Source organism: Pseudorca crassidens, chromosome 12 (assembly GCF_039906515.1).
Source record: "Pseudorca crassidens isolate mPseCra1 chromosome 12, mPseCra1.hap1, whole genome shotgun sequence".
NCBI lineage: Eukaryota > Metazoa > Chordata > Mammalia > Artiodactyla > Delphinidae > Pseudorca > Pseudorca crassidens.
The window spans coordinates 62,382,200-62,408,737 of NC_090307.1; the positions used below are offsets into that span (position 1 = coordinate 62,382,200).

General features: G+C 45.7%; 1 protein-coding gene across 8 annotated transcripts in view; it reads right to left on the reverse strand.

The window, feature by feature from the left end:
* Positions 1–254: 254 nt before the first annotated feature.
* The window catches only part of PPP4R1 (protein phosphatase 4 regulatory subunit 1), a 61,066-nt gene continuing 34,782 nt past the window's right edge, over positions 255–26,538 (reverse strand). For 5 of the 8 annotated variants that reach the window (XM_067699702.1, XM_067699700.1, XM_067699707.1 and 2 more), the window contains 11 exons: positions 25,507–26,018; positions 23,315–23,431; positions 20,519–20,673; positions 19,074–19,172; positions 17,383–17,568; positions 15,655–15,816; positions 5,974–6,074; positions 3,377–3,497; positions 3,151–3,285; positions 2,591–2,732; positions 255–1,379 (listed from right to left, as the gene is read on the reverse strand). In XM_067699702.1, coding sequence (XP_067555803.1) covers positions 1,216–1,379; positions 2,591–2,732; positions 3,151–3,285; positions 3,377–3,497; positions 5,974–6,074; positions 15,655–15,816; positions 17,383–17,568; positions 19,074–19,172; positions 20,519–20,673; positions 23,315–23,431; positions 25,507–26,018 — 1,894 coding nt within the window. In that variant the 3' untranslated portion in view covers positions 255–1,215. The remainder of the gene's footprint in view (positions 1,380–2,590; positions 2,733–3,150; positions 3,286–3,376; positions 3,498–5,973; positions 6,075–15,654; positions 15,817–17,382; positions 17,569–19,073; positions 19,173–20,518; positions 20,674–23,314; positions 23,432–25,506; positions 26,019–26,538) is intronic. The other 3 variants (XM_067699701.1, XM_067699704.1, XM_067699703.1) reach the window with 3 other exon arrangements.

Consider the following 26,538-nt stretch of genomic DNA (forward strand, 5'->3'; position numbering starts at 1 on the left):
TCCACAGCCCTTCATAAAAGCACATTCACGCAGCATCTCACCTGATGCAGACACGCGTGGGCAGGCAGGCTCCACCACCGCCCCTTGCACGGGCAGACCTGGGCTCGGAGGCCTCTCCTGGGAGTGAAGACCCCAGGGTGAGCCCCAGGTGCATGCCTGCCCTTGGTGGGGGGCTGCCCAGGAGGCCCCGCTGCCAGCCAAGAGCAGAACTGGCCCGGGGGTGTGCGCAGATTTCAAAGAAATTACCCAACTAGTTAAAAGACATATTTTAATCTAGTTTTCCCGTTTTATACTAAAATCATTAATACAGATCACAAATTGCATTTATTCGCAGATATCTAGAAAACAGTCAAAAGTGTATCTATCTCTCTGTATAGATCTTAGTAATAAATTTTATTTGAACAAGAGAACTTGTGCACAAGAGTTGAACAGCATGATTACAGACTGCGGCCCTCCCCAGGGGAGGCACAGGTATGTACAGTATGTGAGACAAAGTTGCACCTCAGAGCTGATCATGATCAAGTCAAAAACGCCTGACATACAGTATACGTGCTAATAAATTTCCTTCAGGTCATGACCAGCATGAAAAAAAATCAGGACACAGATACTCAGCAAAGGCTCTGTAAATGTGCACAGCAATATGCTGCATTTAAGAGTTAAAATCAGACTCTACTTAGTGTTAGCATCAAGCCCTCAGGAGAAATCCAAAAAATATCTCCTTTCCCGTTCACACACTTGGGGCTGGACTGGGCAGCTGGCTGCAGACCCCACGAGGGCCTTGCCCGTGTGGACACAGCGAGGGTTAATACTGGAGGTCTCTTCCCCATCCCGGCTCGCGGCCGCCTTCTGGCTGCACTTCCACCTCTCAGTCATTAAATTAAACCAGCAGAAAGCAACGCAGGCCTCTGGGAGTCCCATCCCTTCCACAAGGAGAATGCTAGGCCAATTCAAGTTTCGTTCAGTCAGGAAGACAGAAGGATTTAAGGCTTCGGTGACGATTATAATCCTCTGAGAAATTATTTTCCCTTCAAGTCAAGATAATAATGTTTACTGTACTTTCTCTTGACTCTGAAAATCCCTGGTATCGGTGTAGGTAACTTGCACCTGCAATCAAGTTTGCAAGGGAGGAAGGTCCCCCACAGCTGTCCCAGGCCACGTGTGGTCACGAGCCAAACCTCAGCTCCCCAGAAGTGGGGAGACCCCGGTCCACGCCGTCTAGTAGGTGGAGGAGGCCGTGCTCATGGCATCTTCAGAGATCTTGGTGCTGGCCGGGTGGATGCTTGCGAAGTACTTGACGTCACTGTCACGGTCCATCTGAAGAGCCATGATGGTCTGCTCCACGGCCTCCTGGTGACAGCTGGCAGAGGTTAGGAAATACTCTGGAAACAGGAAGAGCAAATCACAAATGAAATTAGCTTTGTTGGATTATAAACAGTAACCCAAATTGATTTGTGTTCTATGAAAAACATCCCCAAATGTAGAAGAATTAGAAGATTTATCTTGTTTTGTTTTTTTTTTTTTTGGCTGTGTTGGGTCTTTGTTGCTGTGCATGGGCTCTCTCTAGTTGCAGTGAGCGGGGGCTACTCTTCATTGCGGTGCATGGGCTTCTCACTGCGGTGGCTTCTCTTGCTGCAGAGTACGGGCTCTAGGCGCACGGGTTTCAGTAATTGTGGCACGTGGGCTCCGTAGTTGTGGCTCGCGGGGTCTAGAGTGCAGGCTCAGTAGCTATGGCGCACGGGCTTAGCTGCTCTGCAGCATGTGGGATCTTCCCGGCCCAGGGCTTGAACCCGTGTCCCCTGCACTGGCAGGCGGATTCTTAACCACTGTGCCACCAGGGAAGCCTCTATCTTGTTTTAATAACAGTCTAAATCTCATGATGTTTAATGGCAGCAATGTTAGTAAATATGTTAAAACTTGCACTTGTTACAGCTATTACTTAGCTCAGTAAAAGGAAAAACATTTCCAAGTACAAACCACACACACAAAACCAGAGTCCTCCCTGTCTGTTCAATATGATAAATTCCAAAGGAGAAAAAAGAAGCAACGTTAATTTGCCCATATTCTTTGAAGTCTATTACAAACTTCTTTCTGTGCTTTGTTCGTGAATTCACACATTCAAATGATATTTATTAGGCATTTCTGGGGGATTACAATAAGTAAAACAACCTGAATCTTAAGGTGCTCATGATCTGCAGCAAAGCAAACGCTAAGGGGCACGTCTTCCGCCTAATGAATGAAACGCAGGAGGAAACTCAAACACGCCTCCCACCCCAATGGCAGCGACAGACGTTCACGTGGGGCGAACCAAAGGCAGTATTCGTCACACAGTCCTCACTGAACTTCCAACTTTTCAAACTACTAAGTTTTAAATTATAAAGAAAAATTCATCTAGAACAGAACAGTGAAAATTCAACATCGCTCTCCTCACCCCTTAATCGTCTTTGTGTCCTTTCTCGACACAAACCACCACTACCAAGTCGCAGCACATTCTCGGACCACACTATTCCTCTGACCCCAACCCTTCCGCTTGGGCGCCCACCTGCCCCGTGTCCCCACCACCTATCCTGCTCCTCGCGGGTCGCCCGCCTACCTTTTTCTAGCAGAGTTTGTCGCAGCGTCTTCGCGAGGAGCACGCGGACATTCGGAACCCTGTCGTTTGCCAAGGTGAGCAGGTGTGGCATCAGATGCACAGCGAACTGGTCCATGGGCAGGCATTCATCTTCGATGACGGTCTGGGAACAGAAAGACCTGCTTCAATCTGCCGGCTCAGTCGACCAGGCCGTACGTAATACCAGCTCGCAAAACCTTTTAGAAACAACTTAAGTGCCTCAGGTTTCAGTTACAGCTTTTAAAAACAATATTCCAGGCACTCAGGAGCTCAAAACAAAATGATACAGTTAAGTCCCCGCAGAGACGCACAGCTGTGACCTGCCCCACGGAGGCCTGGCATCACGGTCATGTTCACAGCCGCAGACCCGCAAGCTCCGTGGACCAGGACGACGGCCAGGGCAGCACCGCTTTCGGGAGCTCGGGGGACGGAGCGGGGAAGGGTGAGCCAGATGGCGAAGCTCTGCCCTCAAGGATGAGAGCGAGGGTGTGGAGGGGGGCAAGGGGCCCAAGGAGACAGGCAGCCGGTGTGGCCGCACTCACCTGGCAGACAAAGACGAAGGCCTGCCGCCCGGACCACCGGGGACAGCGGCCGAAGTTCTCCACCAGCTCGCGGATGAGGTCCACCCCGAAGGTGGGCGGCGCGGCCCGGTGCAGCTTACGCACCATCTCGCCAACCTAGGGGGGCACGCACTGGTGAGCCACACCTCTGCCCAGTGTTCTCACCAAACGTGTGCTGGGCTAAGGCTGTAAGAACTTGAACACGTACCAACTTGTAGGAAATCCAACGAACAGAAGAAACTTTATCTGCGCACAGATTCAGGGCAATGGGGCGTAGATAATCATAAATGTCTCTGGGGCTGTATAACTCTAGAAGTAAGATCAGCTGTCTACAAAGTGAATTATAAAAATACAATTACAACTCAACAGTAAACACGACAAATGAAAATAGGTTGCTCGTCTGAAGCGTGAGTCACCAAGGTCGTGTCTGTGAGAGGAACACATGCAGAGACCAGCGATTGGCCTGGACGCTGTGTGTCTGGATCTGCATCTAAACAACACACACGTTCAGGACACAAACACTGCGGAACTGTATCCACGGCGACGGACACAGCAAAGCACGTCCCGGCTGGCTCCATGGGGACACGGGACACGGTCCCGCGGTGACTGCTGAGGACCTGCTGGGAAACTCCCGTCCACACAGCAGCCGTCTAGTGAGAAGGCGCCAGCAGCCTCAGGCAGCCTTCTGTGTACCAGTCAGGCTCCGGGCAGCTTCTCAGGGAGGCTCCGGTACCAGGGGTGGGGGACACGGGGAGGCCCCTCCTGCGCCTACTCCCACCAAGTCACCGAGAACCGGGGACCAGGGCGTCCCCCATCGGCCTGAGTGGAGGAGGCAACGACACCCTCCCAGGAGGACCGCAGACACGCTGAGACTCCCACCTCCCGGGCTGTGTCTGTGGCGGGTTACGTGTGCCACCGGCAGGAGGCGGACGACACAGACAACCAGCGCAGCGATGAACCGCCCCGCCCGAGGGCACGCGGATCCCCCGGGAGGCGCCCCGCAGACCCCCTCCCAGCCTGGGGCGCACAGGGAGGCCTCGCTCTCAAGGAGCAAAAGCCTCCTGTGGCCGGCGGAGGGTCAGCGAAGCCTGTCCGCGCCCCCGCCCGGGCAAGGCCAGGCTGCAGCCGGAGACAGGGGATAGGAAAAGCCCGTTCCCAGCGTGGAGCCGCAGAGCCTCGGAGCCAAGCGCAAGTCTCGTCCTGCTGCGGAGGCGCAGGAAGCACTGCCCTGACCGAGCACGGGTCCAGGGCAGAGACACGAGCCCCGGGGCGGGTGGAGGCTCTGGGGAGCCCAGCACACAGGCCTCCCCAAGACCGAGGCCGAACCAAGGGGCAGAGGGCCTCCCCTCGCCCAGCACCCGGCGGCCTCCACCACGGGGCAACCGCAGCCCAGGGCTGGGAGGGTGGAGGGGCACAAGGAAGGAGGGGCACGTGCACGGGGGTGGGGGGGTGGAGGGGGGCAGAGGAGTAAAGGGATGCCGAAGCGCAGGGCCGGAGGAGAGCGGGTAACGCGGAGTCGAAGAGCCGAAGGGATACAGCGGCGGAGGGATACAGGGGCAGAGGGTGCGCAGAGAACGGGACGAAGAGGCCCCCAGCCCCAGCTCCCATCATCAGCAAAAGGCAGCGGCAGCCCACGGCTGGACGAAATGAAGTGCAGAGGGCATCGAAGGTCATATGGAGACACCACCACCCAACCCAGCACCTGCTGCCTGGACGGGCTCTGCCGTCCACACCAGCTGCAGAGGAGGCCAGGCAAGACAGAACTCAGGGCAGTTATCCTGTCACGCACCGAAAGAAACTCAGCCCTAAACTCCGTACCCAGCAAAGATACCTTTTGAAAATACAGGTGAGGTCCAGAATCCAGAATATTTAATAAAGAACTCTTACAATTCAGCAACCCAATTTAAGACAAACAGCCAGATTAAAAAATATGCAATGGACTTGAATAGACATTTCTCCAGAGAATATATACAAATGGCCAACAGCACATGAAATGGTGCTAAACATCACTAAACATTAAAGAAATGCACATCAAGACCAAAGTGAGACGCTACTTTACACACACTGGCTGCAATTAGAAAGAAAAAAAAAGGAAAACAGCAAGAGCCAGGGAGGATGTGGGGAAATGGGAGCCCTCATCCACTGCTGGTGGGAATGTAACCCGCTGCAGCCATTGTCCACACGGTCATGCAGCTCCTCAACAAGTTAAACGCAGAATTACTGGATGACCCAGCAAATCCACCTCACAAACCTTGTATGAGTACATCGATGCTCACAGCAGCACTACTCACATCAGCCGGAAACAACCCAGATGAATGGCTTAAAAGGTCGTATGTTCACTCAGAGCATTATTCACGGCTGCCACGTGGATGGACCCCGACAACACTGTGCTGAGTGAGGGAGCCGTGCACAGAGGCCGGGGGTTATGCGGCGCATCTGGACCAAACGCTCAGAAGAGCAAACACGCACGGAGACAGCAGACTGATGTCTGCGGGGCCGCTGCTTATGGGCGTGGGGTGTCCTTTTGGGAGGACGAAATGTTCTACAACTAGATGGGGGGGCACTGCACCAGCAGCAAAAGTGGTTATGTGTATTTTACCACAATTAAAAAAAAGTGAAGGTGACACGGTCTTATAAAAAAAAAGCTGAGAAAATTCACTGCCAGCAAGACCTGTGTTACAGGCAGTGTTAAAGGAACAGGATGCCAGGCAGAAACCTGGACCCACACAAAGTGATGAAGAAACCCAGGAAAGGTAAAGGTGAAGCAACACCCCCAAAACAGTCTGATCAAGGATGAGAACTTACTCAGCCAGTTCAGCTCGAAAGCGCCAGTTTCTACTATTGTCTGTCACCAAAAACTCCTGAAGTTGATACAGATACTCTCTTCTTTTGTCAATATGAAGAAGCTGAAGAGACAAATAAAAATATTCACTAGGACACGGCAGAGACATTATTTCCTTTACCACACTGCTTAAAAAACCTCTAAATCACATGGTTAGTTCTTCTGAAGGAGAGCAGATGTAGTAGGTACATTTGTTTTAAAAATTGGTATTAAGTCCATTTTCCCTGATAATCCCGTTTATCTTCAAGAGTCATTCTCCCCTTTTGAAATATTTGCTTCTTGAGCCAGTGAGTGGCCTCTACTGTCCACTGTCCCCGGGCAAAGCTTTACCAGAACACTCCTGTGGCATCCTTACTGTCACACACCCTCTGAAGACAGGGATTATGCCCCTGCTCATAGTGTGAGCCCAGTGGACAGCACTGTGATGCCACATTGTAGGTGCTCAATAAATATCTGAGTGAAAAAAATAAGTTTATCCCAATAATCGTTCTATAAATATTTAAGAGTAGGTTTATAGTTAACAAGGGGGAAAACCCTAAAAGTTGATATAAACAGAAGCAAATAAATTTAACTGTACATCAAACAGATAAGAGTCACACAGAAAAAGTCTAAGTTTAAACTCAGTATTGTGACCATATATCTTCATGGAACATGTTCCAATGACAGAAAGTGCTGAAGGAAATCTTGACCATTACCTGGTTAATTTGATGTTGGAATAGTTCTAAAACGTCGAATTGAGCAAATCACTAAATAATTTAACATTTTTGAAAACAAGAGTTTTTACCACAATAGAAAAGAAAAAAAATGTGAAAAAAGGAGAGAAAATGGTACTGGACTGGAAGATGCAATATGAACTAAATAATTTTTTAAACCCCTCAAACCAAAAAACCCCCTCCTATCCCCTGAAAAAGCCTAAAAGAAATGACGTCCGGGAGCAATGAGCACATCTAGTTCCTGGATCTTGGCTTCTAAATCCCAGCTCTCCACCAGAAAAGACCTGGGCTCCTCGGGGAGATCCTGACTCCCAGCTGGAGCGAAAGGAGAAGGTAGACCTGAAAGTAAGACGTGCCTGGCAGTGAGGGGGCCGATCGAAAGGACACAGGAGTGGCTTTAAGGGGCTCTTATTCGCCACATTTGATGGTCAAAACAAATGACAGGAGGAGCTTCAAGACGGTGAAAGAGTAAGACGCGGAGATCACCTTCCTCCCCACAGATACATCAGAAATCCATCTACATGTGGAACACCTCCTACAGAACACCTACTGAACGCTGGCAGAAGACCTCAGACCTCCCAAAAGGCAAGAAACTCCCCACGTACCTGGGTAGGGCAAAAGAAAAAAGAAAAAACAGAGACAAAAGAATAGGGACGGGACCTGCACCAGTGGGAGGGAGCTGTGAAGGAGGAAAGGTTTCCACACACTAGGAAGCCCCTTCGCGGGCGGAGACTGCGGGTGGCGGAGCCACGGAGGAGAGCGCAGCAACAGGGGTGCGGAGGGCAAAGCGGAGAGATTCCCGCACAGAGGACCAGGGCCGACCAGCACTCACCAGCCCGAGAGGCTTGTCTGCTCACCCGCTGGGGCGGGCGAAGCTGGGAGCCAAGGCACGGGCTTCGGAGGTCAGATCCCATGGAGAGGACTGCGTGAACACAGCCTAAAGGGAGCTAGTGCGCCACGGCTAGCCGGGAGGGAGTCCAGGGAAAAGTCTGGAGATGCCAAAGAGGCAAGAGACTTTTTCTTCCCTCTTTGTTTCCTGGTGTGCGAGGAGAGGGGATTAAGAGTGCTGCTTAAAGGAGCTCCAGAGACGGGCGCGAGCCACGGCTATTAGCACAGACCCCAGAGACGGGCATGAGATGCTAAGGCTGCTGCTGCCGCCACCAAGAAGCCTGTGTGCGAGCACAGGTCACTCTCCACACCTCCTTTCCGGGGAGCCTGTGCAGCCCGCCACTGCCAGGGTCCCGTGACCCAGGGACAACTTCCTTGGGAGAATGCACGGCGTGCCTTAGGCTGGTGCAATGTCACGCTGGATTCTGTCGCCACCACAGGCCCGCCCCGCACTCCGTACCCCTCCATCCCCCTGGCCTGAGTGAGCCAGAGCCCCCAAATTAGCTGCTCATTTAACCCCGTCCTGTCTGAGCAAAGAACAGACGCCCTCCAGCGACCTACACGCAGAGGCGGGGCCAAATCCAAAGCTGAGCCCCTGGGAGCTGTGAGAACAAAGAAGAGAAAGGGAAATCTGTCCCAGCAGCCTCAGAAGCAGCGGATTAAAGCTCCACAATCAACCTGATGTACCTGCATCTGTGGAATACATGAATATACAATGCATCATCCCAAATTGAGGAGGTGGACTTTGAGAGCAAGATTTATGATTTTTTCCCCTCTTCCTCTTTTTGTGAGTGTGTATGTGTATGCTTCTGTGTGAGATTTTGTCTGTATAGCTTTGCTTCCACCATCTGTCCTAGGGTTCTGTCTGTCCTTTTTTTTTAATTACTTAAAAAAATTTTTTTTCTTATTTTTTATTTTAATCACTTTATTTTATCTTCTTCCTTCCTTCCTCTCTCTCTTTCTCACTCTCCCTCCCTCCCCCTCTCTCTCTCCTTCTTTCTTTCTTTCCCCCTTTTTATTCTGAGCCGTGTGGAGGACAGGCTCTTAGTGCTCCAGCCAGGCGTCAGTGCTGTGCCTCTGAGGTGGGAGAGCCAAGTTCAGGACACTTGTCCACAAGAGACCTCCCAGCTCCACGTAGTATCAAACGGCGAAAATCTCCCAGAGAGCTCCATCTCAACGCCAAGACCCAGCTCCACTCAACAACCAGCAAGTTACAGTGCTGGACACCCTATGCCAAACAACTAGCAAGACAGGAACACAACCCCATCCATTAGCAGAGAGGCTGCCTAAAATCATAACAAGGACACAGACACCCCAAAACAAACCAAAGACGTGGACCTCCTGCCCACCAGAAAGACAAGATCCAGCCTCATCCACCAGAACACAGGCACTAGTCCCCCTCCACCAGGAAGCCTACACAACCCACTGACCCAACCTTAGCCACTGCAGACAGACACCAAAAACAACGGTAACTACTAACCTGCAGCCTGCAAAAAGAAGACCCCAAACACAGTAAGTTAAGCAAAATGAGAAGACAGAAAAACACACAGCAGATGAAGGAGCAAGATAAAAACCCACCAGACCAAACAAATGAAGAGGAAATAGGCAGTCTACCTGAAAAAGAATTCAGAGTAATGACAGTAAAGATGATCCAAAATCTTGGAAACAGAATAGACAAAATGCAAGAATCATTTAACAAGGACCTAGAAGAACTAAAGAGCAAACAAACAGAGATGAACAACACAATAAACGAAATAAAAATTCTCTAGAAGGGATCAATAGCAGAATAACTGAGGCAGAAGAACACATAAGTGACCTGGAAGATAAAATAGTGGAAATAACTACTGCAGAGCAGAATAAAGAAAAAAGAATGAAAAGAATTGAGGACAGCCTCAGAGACCTCTGGCACAACATTAAAGACACCAACATTCGAATTCTAGGGGTCCCAGAAGAAGAAGAAGAGAAAAAGAAAGGGACTGAGAAAATATTTGAGAAGATTATAGTTGAAAACTTCCCTAATATGGGAAAGGAAATAGTTAATCAAGTACAGGAAACACAGAGAGTCCCATACAGGATAAATCCAAGGAGAAACACACCAAGACACATATTAATCAAACTATCAAAAATTAAATACAAAGAACAAATATTAAAAGCAGCAAGGGAAAAACAACAAATAACACACAAGGGAATCCCCATAAGGTTAACAGCTGATCTTTCAGCAGAAACTCTGCAAGCCAGAAGGGACTGGCAGGACATATTTAAAGTGATGAAAGAGAAAAGCCTACAACCAAGATTACTCTACCCAGCAAGGATCTCATTCAGATTTGATGGAGAAATTAAAAGCTTTACAGACAAGCAAAAGCTAAGAGAATTCAGCACCACCAAACCAGCTCTACAACAAATGCTAAAGGAACTTCTCTAGGCAGGAAACAAAAGAGAAGGAAAAGACCTACAATAATAAAACCAAAACAATTAAGAAAATGGTAATAGGCACATACATATAGATAACTACCTTAAATGTAAATGGATTAAATGCTCCAAACAAAAGACACAAGCTCACTGAATGGATACAAAAACAAGACCCATATATATGCTGTCTACAAGAGACCCACTTCAGACCTACGGACACATGCAGACTGAAAGTGAGGGGATGGAAAAAGATATTCCATGCAAATGGAAATCAAAAGAAAGCTGGAGTAGCAATTCTCATATCAGGCAAAATAGACTTTAAAACAAAAACTATTATTACAAGAGACAAAGAAGGACACTACCTAATGATCAAGGGATCAATCCAAGAAGAAGATATAACAATTGTAAATACTTATGCAACCAACATCGGAGCACCTCAATACATAAGGCAAATACTAACAGCCATAAAAAGGGAAATTGACAGTAACACAATCAAAGTAGGGGACTTTAACACCCCACTTTCACCAATGGACAGATAATCCAAAATGAAAGTACATAAGGAAACACAAGCTTTAAATGATACATTAAACAAGATGGACTTAATTAATATTTATAGGACATTCCATCCAAAAACAACAGAATACACATTCTTCTCAAGTGCTCATGGAACATTCTCCACGATAGATTGTATCTTGGGTCACAAATCAAGCCTTGGTAAATTTAAGAAAACTGAAATCGTATCAAGTATATTTTCCAACTGCAATGCTATGAGACTAGATATCAATTACAGGAAAAAATCTGTAAGAAATGCAAACACATGGGGGCTAAACAACACACTACTTAATAACCAAGAGATCACTGAAGAAATCAAAGAGGAAATCAAAAAATACCTAGAAACAGGGCTTCCCTGGTGGCGCAGTGGCTGAGAATCCGCCTGCCGATGCAGGGGACACGGGTTCATGCCCCGGTCTGGGAAGATCCCACATGCCACGGAGCGGCTAGGCCCATGAGCCATGGCCACTGAGCCTGTGCGTGCGGAGCCTGTGCTCCGCAAAGGGAGAGGCCCATGTATAGCAAAAAAAAAAAAAAAAAAAAACCAAAAAAAACAAAAACCTAGAAACAAATGACAATGAAAACACAATGACCCAAAACCTATGGGATGCAGCAAAAGCAGTTCTAAGAGAGAAGTTTATAGCTATACAAGCCTACCTTAAGAAACAAGAAACATCTCAAATAAACAACCTAACGTTACACCTAAAGCAATCAGAAAAAGAAGAACAAAAAAACCCCAAAGTTAGCAGAAGGAAAGAAATCATAAAGATCAGATCAGAAGTAAATGAAAAAGAAATGAAGGAAAGGATAGCGAAGATCAATAAAAGTAAAAGCTGGTTGAGAAGATAAACAAAATTGATAAACCATTAGCCAGACTCATCAAGAAAAAAAGGGAGAAGACTCAAACCAACAGAATTAGAAATGAAAAAGGAGAAGTAACAACTGACACTGCAGAAATACAAAAGATCATGAGAGATTACTACAAGCAACTCTATGCCAATAAAATGGACAACCTGGAAGAAATGGACAAATTCTTAGAAATGCACAGCTTTCCGAGACTGAACCTGGAAGAAATAGAAAATATGAACAGACCAATCACAAGCACTGAAATTGAAACTGTGATTAAAAATCTTCCAACAAACGAAAGCCCAGGACCAGATGGCTTCACAGGCAAATTCTATCAAACATTTAGAGAAGAGCTAACACCTATCCTTCTCAAACTCTTCCAAAATACAGCAGAAGGAGGAACACTCCCAAACTCATTCTACGAGGCCACCATCACCCTGACACCAAAACCAGACAAAGATGTCATAAAGAAAGATAACTACAGGCCAATATCACTGATGAACGTAGATGCAAAAATCCTCAACAAAATACAAGCAAACAGAATCCAACAGCACATAAAAGAATCATACACCATGATCAAGCGGGGTTTATTCCAGGAATGCAAGGATTCTTCAATATACGCAAATCAATCAATGTGATACACCATATTAACAAACTGAAGGAGAAAAACCATATGATCATCTCAATAGATGCAGAGAAAGCTTTTGACAAAATTCAACACCAATTTATAATAAAAACCCTCCAGAAAGTAGGCATAGAGGGAACTTTCCTCAACATAATAAAGGCCATATATGACAAACCCCCAGCCAACTTCATCCTCAATGGTGAAAAACTGAAACCATTTCCACTAAGATCAGGAACAAGACAAGGTTGCCCACTCTCACCACTATTATTCAACATAGTTTTGGAAGTTTTAGCCACAGCAAGCAGAGAAGAAAAAGAAATAAAAGGAATCCAAATCAGAAAAGAAGTAAAGCTGTCACTGTTTGCAGATGACATGATACTATACATAGAGAATCCTAAAGATGCTACCAGAAAACTACTAGGGCTAATCAGTGAATTTGGTAGAGTAGCAGGATACAAAATTTATGCACAGAAATCTCTTGCATTCCTATACATTAACAACGAAAAATCTGAAAGAGAAATTAAGGAAACACTCCCATTTACCACTGCAACAAAAAGAATAAAATACCTAGGAATAAACCTACCTAAGGAGACAAAAGACCTGTATGCAGAAAACTATAAGACACTGATGAAAGAAACTGAAGATAATACAAATAGATGGAGAGATATACCATGTTCTTGGACTGGAAGAATCAACATTGTGAAAATGACTCTACTACCCAAAGCAATCTACAGATTCAATGCAATCCCTATCAAACTACCACTGGCATTTATCACAGAACTAGAAAAAAAAATTTCACAATTGGTATGGAAACACAAGAGACTCCGAATAGCCAACGCAATCTTGAGAAAGAAAGACGGAGCTCGAGGAATCAGGCTCGCTGACTTCAGACTATACTACAAAGCTACAGTAATCAAGACAGTATGGTACTGGCACAAAAACAAAAATATAGATCAATGGAACAGGATAGAAAGCCCAGAGGTAAACCCACGCACATATGGTCACCTTGTCTTTGATAAAGGAGGCAAGAATATACAGTGGAGAAAAGACAGCCTCTACAGTAAGTGGTTCTGGGAAAACTGGACAGTTACATGTAAAAGAATGAAATTAGAACACTCCCTAACACCATACACAAAAATAAACTCAAAATGGATTAAAGACCTAAATGTACGGCCAGACACCATCAAACTCTTAGAGGAAAACATAGGCAGAACACTCTATGACATAAATCACAGCAAGATCCTTTTTGACCCACCTCCTAGAGAAATGGAAATAAAAACAAAAATAAACAAATGGGACCTAATGAAACTTCAAAGCTTTTGCACAGCAAAGGAAACCATAAACAAGGCGAAAAGACAACCCTCAGAATGGGAGAAAATATTTGCAAATGAAGCAACTGACAAAGGATTAATCTCCAAAACATACAAGCAACTCATGCAGCTCAATATCAAAAAAACAAACAACCCAATCCAAAAATGGGCAGAAGACCTAAATAGACATTTCTCCAAAGAAGATATACAGATTGCCAACAAACACATGAAAGAATGCACAACATCATTAACCACTAGAGAAATGCAAATCAAAACTACAATGAGATATCATCTCACACCGGTCAGAATGGCCACCATCAAAAAATCTACAAACAATAAATGCTGGAGAGGATGTGGAGAAAAGGGAACCCTCTTGCACTGTTGGTGGGAATGTAAATTGATACAGCCACTATGGAGAACAGTATGGAGGTTCCTTAAAAAACTAAAAGTAGAACTACCATATGACCCAGCAATCCCACTACTGGGCATATACCCTGAGAAAACCATAATTCAAAAAGAGTCATGTGTCAAAATGTTCACTGCAGCTCTGTTTACAATAGCCAGGAGATGGAAACAACCTAAATGTCCAGCAACAGATGACTGGATAAAGAAGATGTGGCACATATATACAATGGACTACTACTCAGCCATAAAAAGGAACGAAACTGAGTTATGTGTAGTGAGGTGGATGGACCCACAGATTGTCATACAGAGTGAAGTAAGTCAGAAAGAGAAAGACAAATACCGTATGCTAACATATATATATGGAATCTAAAAAAAAAAAAAAAAAAAAAAAAAAGGATCAGAAGAACCCAGGGGCAAGACGGGAATAAAGATGCAGACCTACTAGAGAATGGACTTGAGGATACGGGGAGGGGGAAGGGTAAGCTGGGACAAAGTGAGACAGTGGCATGGACATATATACACTACCAAACGTAATACAGATAGTGGGAAGCAGCCGCATAGCACAGGGAGATCAGCTGGGTGCTTCGTGACCACCTAGAGGGGTGGGATAGGGAGGGTGGGAGGGAGGGAGATGCAAGAGGGAAGAGATATGGGGACATAATGTATATGTATAACTGATTCACTTTGTTATAAAGCAGAAACTAACACACCATTGTAAAGCAATTATACTCCAATAAAGATGTTAAAAAACAAACAAAAAAACCCGACAGAAATAGATTACATTACACGGAAGGAATAAAAAAGTAATTCTAGAGTCCACACTGATATTAAGAAAAATTTGCAAAGAGGCAGAGGAAGAGAAGGGAAAGGTTATCTTTACAGGAGATACTAACTAGTAAACACAGAAGGGATTACAAAGAACAGAAAATTAGTATTTTACAACTCACACAGTAACAAGTGATTCAGGCAAGAATCAGGTACAGATGCAGAAATGCAAAAGCACTGTGTGAAGGACTCAGGGAAAGAGCTGTTCAGAGTTTGAAAGAATCGCCCACCGAGGAGTCAATAACCTCGATGGAAAAGTGAGCTGACCCACGGCCACGGGACCGGACTCAGCATCACCAGGGACCCAAGAGCCAACATCGTGTTACCCCTGACGCAACCCATTCAGAAAAACACCCAGGGACCTAGGTAGAGAGGTAATACTCTTGGCAGACAACACCTGTTTAACCTGAATCTAACTGTGTGACAGTGCTCAGGCAAGTTCAAATTGGGGGGCATTCTCCAAAACCACTGGCTTGGCCCCCTCAAAAAGGTCCATGACATTACAGGTGAAAAGTCAGGGAAACTGTCCTAGATTTAAGACGGCTAAAGAGACGTGATATTTAAATTCTATGTGCAATTCCCCACTGGATTCTGAGTTGAGGGAACATTATCGGGACAATTAGAGCAATTTCAATTATGATACTTCTGCACCTCAAACTTTACGACTACAATAGTTCTCCAGGATTAAACAATTTGTAAAGTCAGCGCTGCTCCTGTCAGAGACCAGAGATCCACATCAGAGGGGTGAGGACACACCACAGAAGGCTTAATGTCCATGTAATTTCCTACATGTTAGTTCAGTAATTATGAGAAAAAAGGTACAAATGTTTGTAACCATGATCTAATGTCATTTAAAAATGAAATTTAGCGTAATTTTTAAATTAAACACTGAAGTGACACTAGCAAAACTGATCAGAATGGGACTATTTTTTAACCACATGGTACCATCAAAGTCATGGCTACATTTGTTACATAGAACGTACAGAAACCTATCTTGATGGCAGCATAAAGTCAAAACTTTAACTCTACAGAATTTTAGTGTGTTTTTATACAAAAGAACTTAAAAATTACCTTCAGAAAATCATGCAAATGTTTAAGGACACCTATCCTGACTTCATCGAGGTCTTTTAAAAATCCATTAAAAATTGGAACCAGATCTGCAGCTGTCAACTGATCTCCAAGGATGACTGCAAGTTCGTGGATGGAGAAGGCTAAGGTCCTTCGAACTTTCCACTGCAGAAATAAAGACAACTGCGTGAGTAAGCTGATCACAAAGTCTTGGTACTTTAACTTTTGCACAATGTATGAAGGTTAATTTATTATACCTGAATGTTATTAATCTCAAGTTAAATCAGAATAAAATAGTAATAATAGATACCAAGTTTTAAATGCCTACTTTCTATCAAAAACTGGCAGAAAAATGCAAAATCCCTGCACAGTATATGTTATCCCCCTTTCACTTAGGAAGGAAAAAAATGCTTGGAGATCACTGGTGGTGAAGCCTGTGTAGCTTTCGGAGCACCGGATGCCCAATTTCCTGGCGTCCCACATGGATCGAAGGCTGGCTGGTGTGCCTCTCCCTGCACTGGCCCTCCCGACTCTGCACAGACTACCCTGGATTAAAAACAACCACAAAACTCGTTTTAAAGAACTGGCAATTAAAGAGATACAAGACTGGAAAAATCTCTTGCGGGCAGCCCTGGAAAAGAACACCGGAACAGAAATGTGCTCCATTTACAGGAGACTTTATACGTCAAAAACAGCTTTTTCTTCATGTGGCCTTAATTTAAAAAAGTTTACTTTCTTATTTAGTTTAAAACTTTACCTGCTGAGAAGCTGTTTAGAACAAAGGCTTTATCCCCGCCCCCAAACACAAGAACCTGTTCTTGAGATAATATGCTGTACCCATGTTCAATGTATCAAATGGGAGAAGGCAGGATGTTTGGATAAGCCCTACCCATCCAGAGCCGTCCCCGTCACCAGCAGCTCCGAGAGTCCACAGAATAAAGGTGGAAAGCCGCTCACACAGAGGGTGGAACACTCGTTGGTCTTGGCCATGTGTCCCACGCCCAGTTCCACCCCTGAGGGCTGAGCAGGGATCAGCTTCTCCAGAGGTCGGAGGAGGGACTTAAACTATGTTCCCAAGGGGACTCTTGACTTCCAACTTGCCAAGTCAACTGAGACACCGAGGGATAACCATTCACAACTCAGTATAAATTAGTCCCAGCAGATGCCTTCGAATAACTGAGAGATGAAGGTCGCTGAAGAAAAGGGACTTGGGTGTATAGAAGACAGACCCAAGGGCGGGTGGTGAAGTCGGCAAAGCCTGGGGAAACAGCCACAAAGAGCCACAAACAACCAAGGGTCAATGTTTCCCATTTCTTGTTTCTCAAACGGGTGGTGGTGGTGAGCACATGTGTGCACAAACGGGCACGCACACACCCATCAACCTTCTCCCACCCACACTGCGCTGCCCGCTGGGCCCAGACCTTGGCAGCCCTAACACGACTGCAGTTCTGCTAAGGTTGAAAAATACCAGGGAGGAAGCATTTATAACACCGTTTCTGGGGTAAAATGAAACCCTATATTCTCAAGAATTAATCTGCACGTAAACTTTAGACAACAGCACCTTTGAGTTAGGAACCTCAGCAGGTCAAACGGGAAGCTAATTCTAGCACTTCAGACAAAAAAGAAGAGAGGCTGCTCAGGTGGAGGGAGGAGCCTGGACCCACGGGGGAGTGCTCTGGTGTCACTGGCAAGCTCTCTGCACGCGAGGGAGCGTGGACAGGGGCCCCGCACCTGCATGTCGGAGGCCAGCGTCTCGTAGGTCTCGCGCAGGCAGTGCCAGTTCTGCCGGCCCAGCGTCAGTGCCACGCCCGGCAGGCTGTACGCGCAGTGCTTGGCGATCTCCGTGTCCACTGTCTGCGCCCGGGAGGGGTCGGTCATGGAGAGATACTGATCCAGCAGGGCCTGGGGCACAACGTCCTAACCAAGAGAGAGTGCAGACTTTGTAAATTAGGCACACTTGCACCTCATATAGTCGTGAAAAACCAATCTCCAAGTTTCAGGATTCCAGTAACTGAAAAGAGATAAGAAAACACGCTAAGGGAGATACATGTGTAAATGAATAAAAGCAGCTTCAAGGAGGAAAACAACAAACAAGATCTTAAAACAGAAAACAGCTTAGAGGATGATGAGAGCTGCTTACTAAATTTAAGAGATACATTAAGAATAAGATCAGCGCCTTTCAGTGCTGGCAGAGATTACAGAGTCTGGGGTAACCTACCGAATGAGGCTAACCTAGTGGATGAGGCTAACCTAGCAGATGAGGCTCAGCAGGCCCTCTTCTGCACTGTCACCAACAAGGACCTTAAAACGACAACAACAACCGCCTTTAGATGGAAATTTAGCAATTATCTACAGAAACTTAAAGTGTACATACCTCTAACCACTGTATAAATGCGAGGACAAGAAGAACATATCTACAATCCTGCTTATGTATGCGAAATATAGCTTTGGAAGGAGCTACAAAATAAAGATAAAACTGGCCGCTTTAGGGGAAAAGCAAAGTGGGTGCTGGAGGAGAAAAGCTAAGAAGGAAGCTGAATTCTGAACTTTGTAAACATATTATCTATTTTTAAAAAATAAAATGGAAATTCATTAAAGGAATGAGACAATCTGTATGCACTGGCTTGAAAAAGCATGTTTTAAAACACTATGAATACCAACTCCATTTTTAATAAATAGAACAAACAAAAACAAAGGACTCGCCCCCTTTGACCCAGGCAATCTACTTATACTAATGCAGAGACAGTCCCAGGAGCAAAGCACAGGCATGATCACGATGAACATGGCTTTACTTGTAATATCACAGCACACCTACACGTGGACGCCCGTCCCAGCCCTGCTCACGCGGGGCCGCGTGGGTGCTGTGCTGGGGGGGCGAGTCTGTGCTCCTGTGCAAAGAGCTCCAAGACACGACTCTTTAAAAAAGAAAAGAAAAAAGAAAGACAGGCGTCACCACATTCCAACGACCCCACATGTAAAGCCTCCGATTCGAGTCACCCTGCCAGCCGACAGCACTTTACAGCGGCTCTGGGCCGTACCCCCACGTTCTCCTCTCTGAAGTCAAGCTCTACCTTACAATCCTTGGCAACTCAGGCATGAAGACCCAGGCGTGATGGCCTGGCTCTATGTGTCTTTGAAAGAGAAAGGTGCACGCCGACGCGCGGGCGCGTCCGCCTAGGCGCGCTGAGGAAATACAAGAGGACCCATGGTCGCGGTCACCCTGGAGGGGAAGGGGTCACAGGTGTGAGAAGAGGAAGATTTCTGCTTATATTTTACTCGACCACTTGAATTTTCTTATCAGAAGTATGATATATCAGCCTTCATTTTCAAAACATTATCAGAAGGGCCAAATGTGGTGAGAAATGGGTTTAAAAGTGGACTTAACAACACCCACACAAAGTAAAGAGTTTTGGGTCACCTACCTGCACTTTAGCTCTCCTTTCCTCATCGGGGCTAAAACCACCACTGGTGCCCGAGTCTGAATCATCATGAATATAGCGAAGGGCGGACTCCATATTCTGCTGGGAGAGAACGGTCACTTAAAGAACTGTCCTGTCTGTGAGTTCCCTTCATTTAAACCATCTTACTAAGTTACTCACCTTTCAAGGCCACCAAAAGATAAGAATACGTACAAATTCTTCATACTTTTAAACATTTATAAACAGACCTAAGACCTCATAAGAATTCCCCTGCCTTAAATCAAACTTTCAGAATAGGTTGCTAAAGGTATGAAAATAAATTCCAGAACAAATGTAATTAAAAAGTAAATTTAGAAGTAAATTTGAAAAGGCCCCAATATCTAAAATTAGCTATCAATAAAACAGTATTTAGAGGTTGCTTTAGGCAACTGTTGTATGGTATGTCATACACAGTTTTTCTTCTACTATTTCTATTCCTGGCTATTTCTAATTTCACAAATATACTGGGCTGGCCCAAAAATTCATTTGGAATTGTCATGCGATGTTACAGGAAAACCCAAACCAACTTTCTGGCCGACCCAATACTTTTTTAACAGCCCCTGCCAACCCCAAAATGAAAACAAAACACCTTCTAAAACTCAGATGAAGCACTAAAATCTCCGATGATGCTCAGTGGTCAGGGCTGCATTCTGGAGCCCTGGTTTTACGCAAGATTTCTAGCTATACTGGGTGTCATCTAACAGAAAACAAGTCAGGAATCCACCGGGGCCCTGGGACCCCCGTGCCCCCATGCGTATGAGGCCCCCCTCCCTGAGCTCAGCGTCCAGGCCGCTCTGACCCGAGACCACCTGCCTCTGGCCACAAGCATGTGTTCCTTCTCCCGCCAACACACACAAGGGATGAGAACTACTGACACCGCGTGGTGCTGGCTTGGTGGGGGGGTCGGGGGGTTCGGGAAGGACGGTGCAGGACATAGGCAGGCGGGCTGGTCACAGTACCCACCCGCACACTCCAGGGTCCAGATAATCCCGCAACACGGCCTCAAGTCCCGATCTTCCGCTCAGAATACTGTGCTGCTCGCTGCAGTGAAATGGTCCCATCAGAAACAAAGCACCCCTCCAAAAAGAAAAGGGAAGAGTTAATTACTCTTGATAAAGGGCTTTGTCTCCAGTCAGATTATTTCACTGCAGTGAGCCACACCCACACTGAAGCTGCGGAGTGGTCATGTAGACAGTCCCGGGCTGACTATTAACTCCAAGCTCTGGACATGACACTCATGTCACAGAGACAGGACGTGGTGACGATGACTTTTACTTTATGCAGAAGGGAGACGGAGAAAACCAGCGACAGACAGGACGTGGTAACTGGGCCGTGACGAGCACCACGGCCGCCCCGCGAACGGCACCGGGGCCACCCAGCTCACTGTGCACGCCCTGCGGAGCCCTCACCTCGACGGTCTCGCTCGTCAAAGGCCCGGTGGTGCCGTGGTCAAGTCTGCAGCCAAGGAGCTCATCCTGCGGGGCCCTCCGGGCAGCCTCGCTGGCCTCGTCGCAGGTGTCCAGGCTGGAGGCGCGCAGGGCGGCGGCCAGCACGTCCACCTGCGCTGTGGGTGGAAGGACAGGCCTGTGAGCATGGGGCCGCGGGTGCCCGGGCTCTCCCTGCGCAAGGTTATGGGATCAATGAGACGCAGTGCTTTTGGGACACTGCCATCGAAAAGCTGGAAAAAACCTCTACTGTGGTCAATCATTAGTTCTCCGAGGGAAGAAGTAGAAAGCTAATATGCTTTCATGAGATTAAAAACGTTTACCCACTACTGTACATTATTCTGCGTTAGTATGAAAAGAGAGATGCTATCTAGTCAATTTCAGGGTCAGTGAACTATGTTTTGGGAACGCATGAGCGGGACTGGCGAGGCTTACTTACTAAGCTATCTTAGCAGGAGAGCAGTCACACAGACCCTGCCAACATAAAACAAGGGGAATTACAAAGATTTCTGTGGCTGTTACATTTAAACATCTCATATCTCATTCCGGTTTATTTTACTTTTCTCTAATTCTTTTTGAAAGTGAAATGAGTGACTTGTCCCAAACCCAGGGATCCCAAACAAGCCCTGCCTGGCTCGCAGGAAACCAAAACGGCAGATAACCAAGCAGCAGCCCTGAAGTGTGGCAAATGGCATCGCCTACGTTTTGAGTGACATCTTCTTTATGAAAGTCATTCAAAGTGAAGTTAAAGCATTCTTCCTTCCCCCCAACATAAATGAGGAATTTAGCAAAAAGAAATTGTGTAGCATTACTTCAAGTAACAATCCGCCTGGATGCTCAAAATATAGGAATTTATAAAGTTTACCTGCAAGTTTATTTAGTACAAAGATTAGAAAGTGTGCTCCCACTCTACTTAAAGATTATTAAAAAGCAATCAGTATTTTATTAAGATAACCTATTACTATGCTATAGCATTTATAAAATTCTAAAGTATACAAGGTACCCAGCAAGAGAGACACAAGAAACATACAGGATGATGACCTAACTGAACAGATTAAACTGAAGGTGTCTAATCATGAAAAGTTACTCAAGGAAAGCATCCTCATTCTTTTGGGGATTTCAGCTGCAATTTGTACTTATCTAATCCTTTACTCACTTCAGCTCCCCTTTTAGAATCCTCCAAATTTCCACAATGAAATCACAACAGAACTAAAGGAGGCTGACGGCCTGGAACATGCTTTTTGCCCCCGTAGACGCAGGCGGGGGGTGTGAGGGTGGGCTCCCTCATGCATCGCGACCTGTTCCTGGGAAGCCTTTCACAGAACACGCCTCACACAGGCCACCAACCTGAGTAAACGACAGCCTCCTCCTTGTCTATGTTATTCTGTACCTTTAGGTTTGTACGTTCACAAAAGTTTCAGTGAGTCACACTGAGGTTACCTCCTTCAAAAGACTGGTACAGAGGTCACGAGGACGACCTCATGCCCGCTCACGGAGAGCCCGTGGCCCCGGAGAACCCAGGCTTGCCTGAGACTCAGCGGATGGCTCACCATGACCAGCGGAAGGAAACTGAAGCACAGGCCTTCACCACGTCTGCGTTTTCCTCACGATGCGGGCGGAAACCCCAGGGTCAGAGCCCACGCGGTCCCTGGTGACTTGCGCTCAGAATCGGAGACAGCCTGGAACCTGGAATTTCCTGCCCCCCCTTAAGCGCTGTTCTGGCTGAGCTCACCTTTTCCATCTCCGACTCTCGCACACCGTCCTGGAGGTTAGTCACAAGTTCCTAACAATTTCTTGCTTACAATCAATGAACAATACGATTTTTCGGACCACAACTGCCCAGTGGACCCAGTTATTCCACTGGCCCTAACGAAACTGGAGAGAGCTCTGTACTTGCTGGCCTGGCCAGCTTCCCCTCTGCAGTCTGTGAACTGGCCACAGCCAATCAAACCGGCACCGGTCACTATTCAGCCGTGGCTCAATCCTGAATCAGCCTGGTGATGCCACACGCCAGGGAGTTTGGAAAAGGGGCTCTCTTTCACCTTCTTCCCATTTTACTACCTCCCTTTCTGTCCTTCCACATAGGATCTACTTCTGTTCCACAGCTGAGAAAGGGTCTTCTTTTTCTGACAGGAACATCTCATTCTAGTTCCTGGAAACACTTAAGTTTTTTGATTAGAGACCCACAAAGAAAAAAAAATTAATCTATCAATGCTTCAAAGAAGGTAAGAGTTAAATCGGTAAGACTGTGAAGCAAAGGCTGCCTTAGAGGAAAAAAAAACCCAACGCTTGCTCTTGTTTCCCATGACATTCCCACCAAACAGCATGGAAAAGAACAAGGGACCCAGTGGCTCGTGAAAGCAGAAACTCGACTCTGAGGGTCCACTTCACCCTGACGTTCCCCTGCCCCCAGTCAAGAATACACACACGCAACGTAACTAGTTGGGTCCCTGGCCAGAACTTAGCTTCCAATTTGGGGTTAATTCTGCCTTTCAAACAGGTAGACATTCTCTGACAGACTGCTCACAACCACAGATTAGAAAAGAAAAAGCACCCACAGTTAAGGTACACCCTTCAAAAACCCAAAACACCTTCTAATAGTATGAGAAGTCAGAAATAGTTACTACAATTAACACGGGTTCAACATGCCCTCAGATGCTCAGGAATTCTGCAGCCGAAGCCCTCCCGCCCCCAACCCTGCCCACCGATGTTTTGCTGCAGAACATCTGACACAGGCAGTTCACACACTAAGTGTCTCACCCTCTGTGCTCTCTGAGGCTGGGATTTCTGTCTGGTCTGCTGCTGGTATATATTCACTGCCTGGAAGAGTAGCTGGCACAGAATAGGTGCTCGATAAGTGATGCTGGATGAATCCGTCTATCAATGAATATGTTACAGAAGTTTCAACATTATGGACAGAAAGAACAACAGGACAAATTTAAACTGTAACAGGTGTAAGAGCTGAATTAGAAAGAGAACTGATTAAATCATAATATAGTATTACTACTAAAATCTCAATTGCAGCCCATAAAGTTTAAGTCAAACAGTGTTAGTCACCTTCTGAAACACCAAGTCATATCCTGAAACTCATATGTGTCCACGTAGGGCTTTTAAAAAAGCAAACTATGCATATTACTTTCAGCTTATTTGTTAAAAAAAAGAATTTAAAGTAGCTTATTCAGCATTTCCATTAACATTTAGCAGGTGTCTACTATGTGTCAGAGAACCGACTAGCAGGGCTGTACAGGGAGAGCTCCCAGAACGGGCCAAAGGCCAGTTAGGAATCTTTCTTCCATAAAGCTAAGGAGCGTACAAAAAAACAAGACGTGAGAGTTACTGAAGTCTGATCAACTGAACAAAACTTAAGTTGACAAATAATAAAATTTATTTCAACAAAAAGCAGAAACCTGTAAAGACAACATTTATCAAGAGCTGACCACCCCAAGATGTGCACATCTGAGGTGTAATTCTGTCTCCGTCCTCCTCATCTGGGGTGGAAGGGAGATGGCAAAGGCAAGATTCTGATGAAGATTCTAATTTGTCAAACAAAACCAAGCCTCAGTATTTGCTGCATCACCAGGCTGTCATAAAATGCAGAATTCTGGGCTCAAGGTGGTAAAAATCAAGGGCAGGAGCCACAATGAGGAACTAGCGAGAGCAGTGAAGCTGTGAGGTTTTCAGAGAAAATAATCCACCGCGAGGGATAGAAAGTAGGACATTCTACGGAAAACACTCATAAGGAGGAGGAATGAACTACTGGTCCACGAATGGCAAGGATAAATTGCAGACACAGACTCAAAAGAGGCTCACGGCGCCCGATACTATTCACAGCATTCTGGAAAAGGTGACTGTCTGCCAGTTAAATTAAAATAACTTTCAACCATCAAGGATATGAATTTGCCTTTAATCAAACAAATCATTTAGTTTTTCTCCAAGCATAAAATTACCATAGGAAATCTTTAAAAATCATGATACGTTAAAGCCAAATAAAGGTAACTGCTAATATCACCTCCACTGATGAAATTTTCCAAGTTTAAACACAGCAAGGTTTTGCGTGTTTTAGAAGGACACTGAAGGTTTCGCTTTGTCTGCTTTAAAAATAGGTATTTTGCTAACATTGAGCAAACTGACAGTTTAGAAATTTTAGCTTCTAGAATGAACAAGGACAAAAAAAAATCCACAAAGTGATAAAGGATCTGAAGACTTGAAGTTTGGGGATTTTTCAAAATTGTTTTTTGTTTTACGGTAACATTTCAGATTTCACTGGTTACTGTGCTCAGTAGGAGCTCTGATGTCGCTGGCATCAGGTTCCTACCCCCAGACCGTAAACCACCCCCTGGCCCCGGCAGGCAGAGTGGGGTGGCCTGGGACTTCGTTCCCACACTCCTATTCCACTGAGTGAGAGTAACTTGTTATTTTCACACACAACAACCTTCAAGGCTGCCGTTCACAATGGCAGAATCTAGGTGACACAAGTGTAACCCAATGGAACAAGGTCCAACTGAGAAACAAAGACACCAGCAGGACCCTCGCAAACGCCCACAGCTCTTAAAACACCACGTTCCATAGGAAGATACGTATCTTTGTCCACTGCTAACAGACTACAGTCTTTCCGTAAAACACAGCACTGCATCTGCCGTTTATAAAAAGGTTTATGAGATCCAGAGCAGAAGAGTTAAGGCAGGACTCAAGGGTTAAAATTGTAAAAACAGTGAGTGAGTGTGAACAAGTCAGAGAGTGATTTGTGAACCAGCACATCTGTACATGCTACACTTAGGAACACAGTGACGGCCTCATCTGAAATTTATTTCCTAAACTTCAGACTAATCACATTTATCCAGACAAGAATACATGATGACAATGGTCAAAATAGGTTTTTAAAAGGCAATTTTTCTGGGGGAAAAAGTCAGAAAATAACATTTTTTACCAGAATAAAGAACCAACGCCCATACCTTTGACGTCGGGGTCGTCAATGTGCGGCTCCAGGTTCTCCATCATCTCCTCCAGCTCCTTTCTGGTGGCCGTGGTGATGTTTGCAGAAGCCGGGGCGGTGGCTTCCGGCGTTCCCTCCAGCCCCTCGGGGCCGAGTTCGTTCCCAGAGCCCTGCTCCAGCTCCACATCTAGATCTATTTCGGGAAGAGGAGTCCTCCAGAAGTGGAAGGAGTTGTACAACTCCTGATCCAGGGGAGCTGAGTCCTGCGCACTGGCGCCCACCTCCAACTGAGAGGCAGACCTGCAGGTGCCAGGCTTTTTATCATCCTCATTACTAGCTGCCTCCTGATGAGGCTCTGAGGACAAAGGACAAGGTAATGAGCTGTCCCCTGGAGGCTTCCTAGGGCTTTCAGCACCGATGTCCGGGTCCAGCGCACCTTCCAGTTTGACACTGGAATTAAAAACAGTGGGGTCTGTAGGAACATCCTCTAGCCTGATCTGTGCATCCTCTGGGACTTCTTCATCTCTGGTCCTTTTATTGTGTTATTTGGGAAAAAGAAAGTGAAAGTATAAAAATAATTACTGAAAAAAAACAATGAAAGATACTACATAAAGCATTTAGACAAGTATTAAAAATTACAAATTATCCATACAAATTCAGTAGTTTATTTATATTACTGATAATGCTTCTTTTTCCATCAGTTGTTCTGTGCTCAGAGATGTAAACATCTGTTAAGACTAGATATTAAAGTATTATGTAATAGTTGGAGGAGATAACATTTAAGAACCCCGGGATTCTATAATACCATGCTAATTTCAATAATAAAAAAAACTAAAAAGAAATAGTAAGAAGATAAATTCTCACAATGCATTTTAAGCTAAATACATAGTAAAAATTATCTGATTTTTAGGATTATGGTATTGCCACTGTGCTCCAATGACCTATCAAAAAGCTGAGAATTAAAACCTCCTTGCTTACACAGAAAAAAAAAACCTCTACACAGCATTAGAAAAGATCCTTATTTACTATCTTGCAAAATACATTAAAGTCC